This window comes from Salvelinus fontinalis, chromosome 1, assembly GCF_029448725.1.
Source record: "Salvelinus fontinalis isolate EN_2023a chromosome 1, ASM2944872v1, whole genome shotgun sequence".
Lineage (NCBI taxonomy): Eukaryota > Metazoa > Chordata > Actinopteri > Salmoniformes > Salmonidae > Salvelinus > Salvelinus fontinalis.
Genome location: NC_074665.1, coordinates 96,360,686 through 96,373,395, shown reverse-complemented (window position 1 = coordinate 96,373,395; position 12,710 = coordinate 96,360,686). Strand labels below are relative to the sequence as shown.

Here is a 12,710-nt window from a genome sequence, read left to right as displayed (position 1 = left end):
CATGACTCTGTTGTCTGTTGTTAGCCCATGACTCTGTTGTCTGTTGTTAGCCCATGACTCTGTTGTCTGTTGTTAGCCCATGACTCTGTTGTCTGTTGTTAGCCCATGACTATGTTGTCTGTTGTTAGCCCATGACTCTGTTGTCTGTTGTTAACCCATGACTATGTTGTCTGTTGTTAGCCCATGACTCTGTTGTCTGTTGTTAGCCCATGACTCTGTTGTCTGTTGTTAGCCCATGACTCTGTTGTCTGTTGTTAGCCCATGACTCTGTTGTCTGTTGTTAGCCCATGACTCTGTTGTCTGTTGTTAGCCCATGACTCTGTTGTCTGTTGTTAGCCCATGACTCTTGTCTGTTGTTAGCCCATGACTCTGTTGTCTGTTGTTAGCCCATGACTCTGTTGTCTGTTGTTAGCCCATGACTCTGTTGTCTGTTGTTAGCCCATGACTCGGTTGTCTGTTGTTAGCCCATGACTCGGTTGTCTGTTGTTAGCCCATGACTCGGTTGTCTGTTGTTAGCCCATGACTCGGTTGTCTGTTGTTAGCCCATGACTCGGTTGTCTGTTGTTAGCCCATGACTCTGGTGTCTGTTGTTAGCCCATGACTCTGTTGTCTCTTGTTAGCCCATGACTCTGTTGTCTGTTGTTAGCCCATGACTCTGTTGTCTGTTGTCAGCCCATGACTCTGTTGTCTGTTGTCAGCCCATGACTCTGTTGTCTGTTGTCAGCCCATGACTCTGTTGTCTGTTGTCAGCCCATGACTCTGTTGTCTGTTGTCAGCCCATGACTCTGTTGTCTGTTGTTAGCCCATGACTCTGTTGTCTGTTGTTAGCCCATGACTATGTTGTCTGTTGTCAGCCCGTGACTCTGTGGACAGGGAAGCAGCTCTTTGGTCTGATCCTGAAGCCCAGTAAGGACTGTCCAGTCAAGGCCAACCTGAGGACCAAGGGGAAACAGTACAGCGGCAAAGGAGAGGACCTCTGCAGCAATGACTCCTGTGAGTTCCTCCTCATGCCTCTCTAGTGTCTTCATCCATAAAATACATATCATCTGATTCAGTTATTCAGATTTAAATATAATTGTATTATTATAATCAGATTCAACTATTCTGATTCATTATTCCAAAACTATGATTCTCTCTGTCTCTCTCTCTGTCTCTCTCTCTGTCTCTCTCTCTGTCTCTCTCTCTGTCTCTCTCTGTGTGTCTCTATCTGTGCCTCTCTCTGTGTCTCTCTATCTATCTCTCTCCCTCTCTCTCTCTCTCTCTATCTGTGTCTCTCTCTCTGTGTCTCTCTCTCTGTGTCTCTCTATGTCTCTCTCTCTGTCTCTCTGTCTCTCTGTGTCTCTCTGTGTCTCTGTCTCTCTCTCTCTGTGTCTCTCTGTGTCTCTGTGTCTCTCTCTGTGTCTCTCTCTGTGTCTCTCTCTCTGTCTCTCTCTCTGTGTCTCTCTCTCTGTGTCTCTCTATGTCTCTCTGTGTCTCTGTGTCTCTCTCTCTGTGTCTCTCTGTGTCTCTCTGTGTCTCTGTGTCTCTCTCTGTGTCTCTCTCTGTGTCTCTCTCTCTGTCTCTCTCTGTGTCTCTGTCTCTCTCTGTGTCTCTCTGTGTCTCTGTGTCTCTCTCTCTGTGTGTCTCTGTGTCTTTCTGTCGCTCTGTCTGTCTCTCTCTCTGTCTGTCTGTCTGTCTGTCTGTCTATCTGTCTGTCTGTCTGTCTCTCTCTCTCGCTCTGTGTCTCTCTCTCTCTCTCTGCGTCTCTCTCTCTCTCTGTCAGTCGTGGTGATCCAGAACAGTGAGTTGATGTGTGGTACCATGGATAAAGGCACGTTGGGCTCTGGCTCCAAGAAGAACATATTCTACATCCTGCTGAGAGACTGGGGGCAGCTGGAGGCAGCCAACGCCATGTCTCGCCTGGCCCGCATCGCTCCTACATACCTCTGTACGTCCACCGCCGCCCGTACTGACATGTTCTCTTCTGTCAATACTTCAAAGATGCTATACTGACCTGCAGTTTACTGATGATGTACTGTGATCTAATTATATAATAGTAATATACTGTAGGTTTACATCCCTTTATGGTTAATGCTTTGAACATGCTGTACTGTGATATAATGCTATATAATGGTAATACAGTGGGGCAAAAAAGTATTTAGTCAGCCACCAATTGTGCAAGTTCTCCCACTTAAAAAGATGAGAGAAGCCTGTCATTTTCATCATAGGTACACTTTAACTATGACAGACAAAATGAGAAGAAAAAAAATCCTGAAAATCACATTGTAGGATTTTTAATGAATTTATTTGCAAATTATGGTGGAAAATAATTATTTGGTCAATAACAAAAGTTTATCTCAATACTTTGTTATATACCCTTTGTTGGCAATGACAGAGGTCAAATGTTTTCTGTAAGTCTTCACAAGGTTTTCACTCACTGTTGCTGGTATTTTGGCCCATTCCTCCATGCAGATCTCCTCTAGAGCAGTGATGTTTTGGGGCTGTTGCTGGGCAACACGGACTTTCAACTCCCTCCAAAGATTTTCTATGGGATTGAAATCTGGAGACTGGCTAGGCCACTCCAGGACCTTGAAATGCTTCTTACGAAGCCACTCCTTCGTTGCCCGGGCGGTGTGTTTGGGATCATTGTCATGCTGAAAGACCCAGCCACGTTTCATCTTCAATGCCCTTGCTGATGGTAGGCTTTGTTACTTTGGTCCCAGCTCTCTGCAGGTCATTCACTAGGTCCCCCCGTGTGGTTCTGGGATTTTTGCACACCGTTCTTGTGATCATTTTGACCCCACAGGGTGAGATCTTGCGTGGTCGAGGGAGATTATCAGTGGTCTTGTATGTCATCCATTTCCTAATAATTGCTCCCACAGTTGATTTCTTCAAACCAAGCTGCTTACCTATTGCAGATTCAGTCTTCCCAGCCTGGTGCAGGTCTACAATTTTGTTTCTGGTGTCCTTTGACAGCTCTTTGGTCTTGGCCATAGTGGAGTTTAAAGTGTGACTGTTTGAGGTTGTGGACAGGTGTCTTTTATACTGATAACAAGTTCAAACAGGTGCCATTAATACAGATAACGAGTGGAGGACAGAGGAGCCTCTTAAAGAAGAAGTTACAGGTCTGTGAGAGCCAGAAATCTTGCTTGTTTGTAGGTGACCAAATACTTATTTTCCACCATAATTTGCAAATAAATTCATTAAAAATCCTACAATGTGATTTTCTGGAATTTTCTTTCTCATTTTGCCTGTCATAGTTGAAGTGTACCTATGATGAAAATTACAGGCCTCTCATCTTTTTAAGTGGGAGAACTTGCACAATTGGTGGCTGACTAAATACTTTTTTTGCCCCACTGTATACTGTAGGTTTACATCCCTTTCTGATAATGCTTTGAACATGCTCAATACTAAATGCGTTCTCGTACTTTACAATGCTTGTTTTAGTTTGCTCATTTTAGTTTTCCCGTTGCCCAACATTTGGCTACAGTGTGCCCTACTGAACATGACCGTTATAAACCCTTGCAGCCAATCGGGGTTTCTCCATTGGTATTGGTGACGTGACCCCGGGCCAGGGTCTGCTGAAGGCCAAACAGGACCTGCTGGACGGAGGCTATGCCAAGTGTGACGAGTACATCGAGGCCCTGAAGACGGGCAAACTGCAGCAACAGCCAGGCTGCACGGCTGAGGAGACGCTGGAGGTACTATTAACACAAGATAACCAATCAGGTACCCCCTAGACTAGATAACCAATCAGGTACCCGCTAGACTAGATAACTCTTAGCTTAGTCACTTCTCTCAATTTGATGCTGCAAAAATGTTGCCTTTTTAGCAGCCGTCATTTGATGTACTTTTGCAAGAGGATGTGATTATTCAAGTCAGGATTCACTGCTGAGGAGACCGTGGAGTTACTATAAACTCAAGATAACCAATCAGATTAGTATCCTTTTACATTTCCTGGAGTCAACTGGTGCTTTTCAGTGGTGTATTTTTAAAAGGATATAGTTAAGCACAATGATGACGTCTCCCTTCACCTGAAGCCTGTCTTTACCCCAAGCTTGGTCCAAACTGAATCAATCCCCCACCCCCCTTAAACTAGCTGATATTTCTGGTATCCCCAAATCAAACAGCCACCATGAGCTTTGTCTATTGTCTGGCTGATGCCTGGTGCTCCTTCTAGACCAGCTACTGTATCTATTGTCTGGTGCTCCTTCTAGACCTGCTACTGTATCTATTGTCTGGTGCTCCTTCTAGACCAGCTACTGTGTCTATTGTCTGGCTGATGTCTGGTGCTCCTTCTAGACCAGCTACTGTATCTATTGTCTGGTGCTCCTCCTAGACCAGCTACTGTGTCTATTGTCTGGCTGATGTCTGGTGCTCCTTCTAGACCAGCTACTGTATCTATTGTCTGGTGCTCCTTCTAGACCAGCTATTGTGTCTATTGTCTGGTGCTCCTTCTAGACCAGCTACTGTATCTATTGTCTGGTGCTCCTTCTAGACCAGCTACTGTATCTATTGTCTGGTGCTCCTTCTAGACCAGCTACTGTATCTATTGTCTGGTGCTCCTTCTAGACCAGCTACTGTGTCTATTGTCTGGTGCTCCTTCTAGACCAGCTACTGTATCTATTGTCTGGTGCTCCTTCTAGACCAGCTACTGTGTCTATTGTCTGGTGTTCCTTCTAGACCAGCTACTGTATCTATTGTCTGGTGCTCCTTCTAGACCAGCTACTGTATCTATTGTCTGGTGCTCCTTCTAGAGCAGCTACTGTATCTATTGTCTGGTGCTCCTTCTAGACCAGCTACTGTATCTATTGTCTGGTGCTCCTCCTAGACCAGCTACTGTATCTATTGTCTGGTGCTCCTTCTAGACCAGCTAATGTATCTATTGTCTGGTGCTCCTTCTAGACCAGCTACTGTATCTATTGTCTGGTGCTCCTTCTAGACCAGCTACTGTATCTATTGTCTGGTGCTCCTTCTAGACCAGCTACTGTATCTATTGTCTGGTGCTCCTTCTAGACCAGCTACTGTATCTATTGTCTGGTGCTCCTTCTAGACCAGCTACTGTATCTATTGTCTGGCTGATGTCTAGGAGGAGCACCAGACCAGCTACTGTTTCTATTGTCTGGTGCTCCTTCTAGACCAGCTACTGTATCTATTGTCTGGTGCTCCTTCTAGACCAGCTACTGTGTCTATTGTCTGGCTGATGTCTGGTGCTCCTTCTAGACCAGCTACTCTATCTATTGCCTGGTGCTCCTTCTAGACCAGCTACTGTATCTATTGTCTGGCTGATGTCTGGTGCTCCTTCTAGACCAGCTACTGTATCTATTGTCTGGTGCTCCTTCTAGACCAGCTACTGTATCTATTGTCTGGTGCTCCTTCTAGACCAGCTACTGTATCTATTGTCTGGTGCTCCTTCTAGACCAGCTACTGTATCTATTGCCTGGTGCTCCTTCTAGACCAGCTACTGTATCTATTGCCTGGTGCTCCTTCTAGACCAGCTACTGTATCTATTGTCTGGTGCTCCTTCTAGACCAGCTACTGTATCTATTGTCTGGTGCTCCTTCTAGACCAGCTACTGTATCTATTGTCTGGTGCTCCTTCTAGACCAGCTACTGTATCTATTGTCTGGCTGATGTCTGGTGCTCCTTCTAGACCAGCTACTGTGTCTATTGTCTGGTGCTCCTTCTAGACCAGCTACTGTGTCTATTGTCTGGTGCTCCTTCTAGACCAGCTACTGTATCTATTGTCTGGTGCTCCTTCTAGACCAGCTACTGTATCTATTGTCTGGCTGTCTGGTGCTCCTTCTAGACCAGCTACTGTATCTATTGTCTGGCTGATGTCTGGTGCTCCTTCTAGACCAGCTACTGTGTCTATTGCCTGGTGCTCCTTCTAGACCAGCTACTGTGTCTATTGTCTGGTGCTCCTTCTAGACCAGCTACTGTATCTATTGTCTGGTGCTCCTTCTAGACCAGCTACTGTATCTATTGTCTGGTGCTCCTTCTAGACCAGCTACTGTATCTATTGTCTGGTGCTCCTTCTAGACCAGCTACTGTATCTATTGTCTGGTGCTCCTTCTAGACCAGCTACTGTGTCTATTGTCTGGCTGATGTCTGGTGCTCCTTCTAGACCAGCTACTGTATCTATTGTCTGGCTGATGCCTGGTGCTCCTTCTAGACCAGCTACTGTATCTATTGTCTGGTGCTCCTTCTAGACCAGCTACTGTATCTATTGTCTGGTGCTCCTTCTAGACCAGCTACTGTATCTATTGTCTGGTGCTCCTTCTAGACCAGCTACTGTATCTATTGTCTGGCTGATGTCTGGTGCTCCTCCTAGACCAGCTACTGTATCTATTGTCTGGTGCTCCTTCTAGACCAGCTACTGTGTCTATTGTCTGGTGCTCCTTCTAGACCAGCTACTGTGTCTATTGTCTGGTGCTCCTTCTAGACCAGCTACTGTATCTATTGTCTGGCTGATGTCTGGTGCTCCTTCTAGACCAGCTACTGTGTCTATTGCCTGGTGCTCCTTCTAGACCAGCTACTGTGTCTATTGTCTGGTGCTCCTTCTAGACCAGCTACTGTATCTATTGTCTGGTGCTCCTTCTAGACCAGCTACTGTATCTATTGTCTGGTGCTCCTTCTAGACCAGCTACTGTATCTAATGTCTGGTGCTCCTTCTAGACCAGCTACTGTATCTATTGTCTGGTGCTCCTTCTAGACCAGCTACTGTGTCTATTGTCTGGCTGATGTCTGGTGCTCCTTCTAGACCAGCTACTGTATCTATTGTCTGGCTGATGCCTGGTGCTCCTTCTAGACCAGCTACTGTATCTATTGTCTGGTGCTCCTTCTAGACCAGCTACTGTATCTATTGTCTGGTGCTCCTTCTAGACCAGCTACTGTATCTATTGTCTGGTGCTCCTTCTAGACCAGCTACTGTATCTATTGTCTGGCTGATGTCTGGTGCTCCTCCTAGACCAGCTACTGTATCTATTGTCTGGTGCTCCTTCTAGACCAGCTACTGTGTCTATTGTCTGGTGCTCCTTCTAGACCAGCTACTGTGTCTATTGTCTGGTGCTCCTTCTAGACCAGCTACTGTATCTATTGTCTGGCTGATGTCTGGTGCTCCTTCTAGACCAGCTACTGTGTCTATTGCCTGGTGCTCCTTCTAGACCAGCTACTGTGTCTATTGTCTGGTGCTCCTTCTAGACCAGCTACTGTATCTATTGTCTGGTGCTCCTTCTAGACCAGCTACTGTATCTATTGTCTGGTGCTCCTTCTAGACCAGCTACTGTATCTATTGTCTGGTGCTCCTTCTAGACCAGCTACTGTATCTATTGTCTGGTGCTCCTTCTAGACCAGCTACTGTGTCTATTGTCTGGCTGATGTCTGGTGCTCCTTCTAGACCAGCTGCTGTATCTATTGTCTGGCTGATGCCTGGTGCTCCTTCTAGACCAGCTACTGTATCTATTGTCTGGTGCTCCTTCTAGACCAGCTACTGTATCTATTGTCTGGTGCTCCTTCTAGACCAGCTACTGTATCTATTGTCTGGTGCTCCTTCTAGACCAGCTACTGTATCTATTGTCTGGCTGATGTCTGGTGCTCCTCCTAGACCAGCTACTGTATCTATTGTCTGGTGCTCCTTCTAGACCAGCTACTGTGTCTATTGTCTGGTGCTCCTTCTAGACCAGCTACTGTGTCTATTGTCTGGTGCTCCTTCTAGACCAGCTACTGTATCTATTGCCTGGTGCTCCTTCTAGACCAGCTACTTTAGTCTGGTGGCCTTTTGAAAGCAGGTAGGTCATCATGTCTGCTTCAGACTGATATGAGGAGGAGAGATAGCACTTTCTTTTGTATTGGTGGGTCTATTTTGGAGGTGTATCTATTACCTGTGGATTAGAGTGATAATGATGTGTCTCTCAACAGGCCCTCATCCTGAAGGAGCTATCTGTTATCAGAGACCATGCCGGCAGCGCCTGCCTCAGAGAACTGGACAAGACCAACAGTCCTCTGATTATGGCTCTGTGTGGCTCCAAAGGTAGGTCAACTAACCAGCCGCGGAGGTTTAAATGCTGCCTTAACCACACACACACACACACACACACACACACACACACACACACACACACACACACACACACAGTCACACACACATACACTAATCACATGTCAGGAGCTCTGCCTGTACACACTTCTAATAATAAGGACTAAGTGGTTCTTATTTACTTCAACTAAGACTTCCTGATTCGCTCTGATTTTATTGGCCATTAGAGTGCTGTTGTCATGGGAACAGCTAGGCTATACTCTAACGTTTGTTTTATGGATTATTAGGGGCTAGTACTGACCTGTAGCTGACCTGTATGCTAATATAGCCATTATAATTGCCTTATTTCATGTTTTCCCTGCTTTAGGCTCTTTAATTATCTGTTTATGGTAGGATGTACAATATAGTTTATAGACCAGGACTAAAAACTATGCTCAATGGAGATTCTCCACAGATTTCAAAAGCTTAGTCTGTGTCCGGGAAACCAGCCCATGGGTTTAAGGCTGTGGTCGGCGACAGGCAGCCCGCGGGCCAAAACCGGCCTGCAACTTTTTTTGTGTGTAAAAAATGACTGTGAAATCACCAGGAATTTAGCTAAAAAATGAGTTTAATTTAGGAAATCTGTTCTCAAGTATTCCAACGAAGAAAGAAACAAGAGAAGTGATCGAGGTGTGACATTATTTTGGGTCTTAGTTGTCAATTTGCAGTGATCAAAATGATTATAGTTATGTTCAGGCCCTCCCGACCATTCACTCCGACAAAAATCAGTCCCCGGGGCTGAATCTAGTCTCCCTCCCCCTGGTTCTAGTCTCCCTCCCCCTGGTTCTAGTCTCCCTCCCCCTGGTTCTAGTCTCCCTCCCCCTGGTTCTAGTCTCCCTCCCCCCGGTTCTAGTCTCCCTCCCCCTGGTTCTAGTCTCCCTCCCCCTGGTTCTAGTCTCCCTCCCCCTGGTTCTAGTCTCCCCGGTTCTAGTCTCCCTGGTTCTAGTCTCCCTACCCCTGGTTCTAGTCTCCCTACCCCTGGTTCTAGTCTCCCTGGTTCTAGTCTCCCTGGTTCTAGTCTCCCTGGTTCTAGTCTCCCTACCCCTGGTTTAAGGTAAACAAGTTGGTGTAATGGTAATGCCCTTAAATCCTTTTCCCATCACATCTCTTCTCCCTGTTGTAGACTCTCATCAACATCTCTCCATCATTCTGTCTCTTCTCCCTGCTGTAGACTCTCATCAACATCTCTCCATCATTCTGTCTCTTCTACCTGCTGTAGACTCTCTCATCAACATCTCTCCATCATCATGTCTCTTCTACCTGCTGTAGACTCTCTCATCAGCATCTCTCCATCATTATGTCTCTTCTCCCTGCTGTAGACTCTCATCATCAACATCTCTCCATCATCATGTCTCTTCTCCCTGCTGTAGACTCTCATCAACATCTCTCCATCATTCTGTCTCTTCTACTTGCTGTAGACTCTCTCATCAACATCTCTCCATCATCATGTCTCTTCTACCTGCTGTAGACTCTCTCATCAACATCTCTCCATCATTATGTCTCTTCTCCCTGCTGTAGACTCTCATCAACATCTCTCCATCATCATGTCTCTTCTACCTGCTGTAGACTCTCTCATCAACATCTCTCCATTATGTCTCTTCTCCCTGCTGTAGACTCTCATCATCAACATCTCTCCATCATTATGTCTCTTCTCCCTGCTGTAGACTCTCATCAACATCTCTCCATCATCATGTCTCTTCTACCTGCTGTAGACTCTCTCATCAACATCTCTCCATCATTATGTCTCTTCTCCCTGCTGTAGACTCTCATCATCAACATCTCTCCATCATTATGTCTCTTCTCCCTGCTGTAGACTCTTTCATCAACATCTCTCCATCATCATGTCTCTTCTCCCTGCTACATTTCTCATGTATTCATTGATTATGGGCAGTACTTGTACATGGTCCAACTCAGTGGTGTTGTGATTGAGAGTGTGATCCCCGGCCGAGTCATAGCAATGAAAAATGGGACCTGGTGCATCTCTGCTTGTCACTCAGCATTAAGGAGATAGATTGGGGCCCTGTGATAGACTAGTGTCCTGTCCAGGGGGTGTACTGAGGAGATAGACTAGTGTCCTGTCCAGGGGGTATACTGAGAAGATAGACTAGTGTCCTGTCCAGGGTGTGTACTGAGGAGATAGACTAGTGTCCTGTCCAGGGGGTGTACTGAGGTGATGGACTAGTGTCCTGTCCAGGGGGTATACTGAGGAGATAGACTAGTGTCCTGTCCAGGGTGTGTACTGAGGAGATAGACTAGTGTCCTGTCCAGGGGGTGTACTGAGGTGATGGACTAGTGTCCTGTCCATGGGGTATACTGAGAAGATAGACTAGTGTCCTGTCCAGGGTGTGTACTGAGGAGATAGACTAGTGTCCTGTCCAGGGGGTGTACTGAGGAGATAGACTAGTGTCCTGTCCAGGGGGTGTACTGAGGTGATGGACTAGTGTCCTGTCCAGGGGGTATACTGAGGAGATAGACTAGTGTCCTGTCCAGGGTGTGTACTGAGGTGATGGACTAGTGTCCTGTCCAGGGGGTGTCCTGAGGAGATAGACTAGTGTCCTGTCCAGGGGGTGTCCTGAGGAGATAGACTAGTGTCCTGTCCAGGGGGTGTACTGAGGAGATGGACTAGTGTCCTGTCCAGGGGGTGTACTGAGGAGATAGACTAGTGTCCTGTCCAGGGGGTGTCCTGAGGAGATAGACTAGTGTCCTGTTCAGGGGGTGTACTGAGGAGATAGACTAGTGTCCTGTCCAGGGGGTGTACTGAGGAGATAGACTAGTGTCCTGTCCAGGGGGTGTCCTGAGGAGATGGACTAGTGTCCTGTCCAGGGGGTGTACTGAGGAGATGGACTAGTGTCCTGTCCAGGGGGTGTACTGAGGAGATGGACTAGTGTCCTGTCCAGGGGGTGTCCTGAGGAGATAGACTAGTGTCCTGTCCAGGGGGTGTCCTGAGGAGGTAGACTAGTGTCCTGTCCAGGGGGTGTCCTGAGGAGATAGACTAGTGTCCTGTCCAGGGTGTGTACTGGTACATCACGCTACAGAAACAGGAGATTCTACTCCTATGAGCCGTTCTGGCTGCTTGCTTACCTGTATATGGTAGAAAGCTTAGGATTTCCTTTGTTTAAGGTGATGATTCAGTAATGCTAATGGTCTTATTTATTCATCCCTTTCTCTTTCCCCTCCTAGGATCCTTCATCAACATCTCCCAGATGATTGCCTGTGTGGGCCAGCAGGCTATAAGCGGCTCTCGAGTGCCCGACGGCTTTGAGAACCGCTCGCTGCCACACTTTGAGAAACACTCTAAAGTAAGATTCTGTAAGAACCTCGTAAGGCCGGTATTAACCAGCTGAAATCACCATTAGACCTGTCCACAGTCTGAGGGCATGGTTTCATTCATTCATAGCATGAAGATATTAGGGTGGGCTATCTCCCAAATGACACCCTATTTCATAGTGCACTCCTTTTGACCAGGGCACTGATGGGGTTCTGAAGAACTGGCACATTTTCAGCTTCCAGGAATTGTGTACAGATAATTGCAACATGAGGCTGTGCTTTATCATGCTGAAACATGAGGTGATGGTGGTGGATGAATGGCACGACAATGGGCCTCAGGATATCGTCACGTTATCTCTGTGCATTCATATTACCATCGATAAAAAGCAATTTGCATAACCCCATCGCCACCGTGGGACACTCTGTTTACAACGCTGACATCAACAAACCGCTCGCCCACACCATAACCCCATCGCCACCGTGGGACACTCTGTTTACAACATTGACATCAGCACACCGCTCGCCCACACCATAACCCCATCGCCACCGTGGGACACTCTGTTTACAACGCTGACATCAACAAACCGCTCGCCCACACCATAACCCCATCGCCACCGTGGGGTACTCTGTTTACAACATTGACATCAGCAAACCGCTCGCCCACACCATAACCCCATCGCCACCGTGGGACACTCTGTTTACAACATTGACATCAGCAAACCGCTCGCCCACACCATAACCCCATCACCACCGTGGGACACTCTGTTTACAACATTGACATCAGCAAACCGCTCGCCCACACCATAACCCCATCGCCACCGTGGGACACTCTGTTTACAACATTGACATCAGCAAACCGCTCGCCCACACCATAACCCCATCGCCACCGTGGGACACTCTGTTTACAACGCTGACATCAACAAACCGCTCGCCCACACCATAACCCCATCGCCACCGTGGGGTACTCTGTTTACAACATTGACATCAGCAAACCGCTCGCCCACACCATAACCCCATCGCCACCGTGGGGTACTCTGTTCACAACGCTGACATCAGGAAACCGCTCGCCCACACACCGCCGTACACGCTGTCTGCCATCAGCCCAGGACAGTTGAAACCGGGATTCATCCGTGACGAGCACACTTCTCCAGCGTGCCAGTGGCCGTCGATGTGAGCATTTGAAGTCGATTTATGATGCAGTCAACTGCAGTCAGGTCAAGACCCTGGTGAGGAAGAGGAGCACGCAGATGTGCTTTCCTGAGACGGTTACTGAACGTTTGTGCAGACATTTTTCGGTTGTGCAAACCCACCGTTTCATCAGCTGTCTAGGTGCCTGGTCTCCCACGATCCCGTAGGTGACGAAACCAGGTGTGGAGATCCTCGGCTGG

At 47.3% G+C, this 12,710-nt stretch overlaps 1 protein-coding gene across 1 annotated transcript in view; it reads left to right on the top strand.

Moving 5' to 3' along the window:
• The window catches only part of polr3a (polymerase (RNA) III (DNA directed) polypeptide A), an 89,958-nt gene that overhangs the window by 31,347 nt on the left and 45,901 nt on the right, over nt 1-12,710 (top strand). Inside the window, exons 14-18 of the mRNA XM_055936968.1 lie at nt 855-993; nt 1,763-1,927; nt 3,508-3,680; nt 7,899-8,010; nt 11,236-11,354. Of these exons, the coding sequence (XP_055792943.1) occupies nt 855-993; nt 1,763-1,927; nt 3,508-3,680; nt 7,899-8,010; nt 11,236-11,354 (708 nt within the window). The remainder of the gene's footprint in view (nt 1-854; nt 994-1,762; nt 1,928-3,507; nt 3,681-7,898; nt 8,011-11,235; nt 11,355-12,710) is intronic.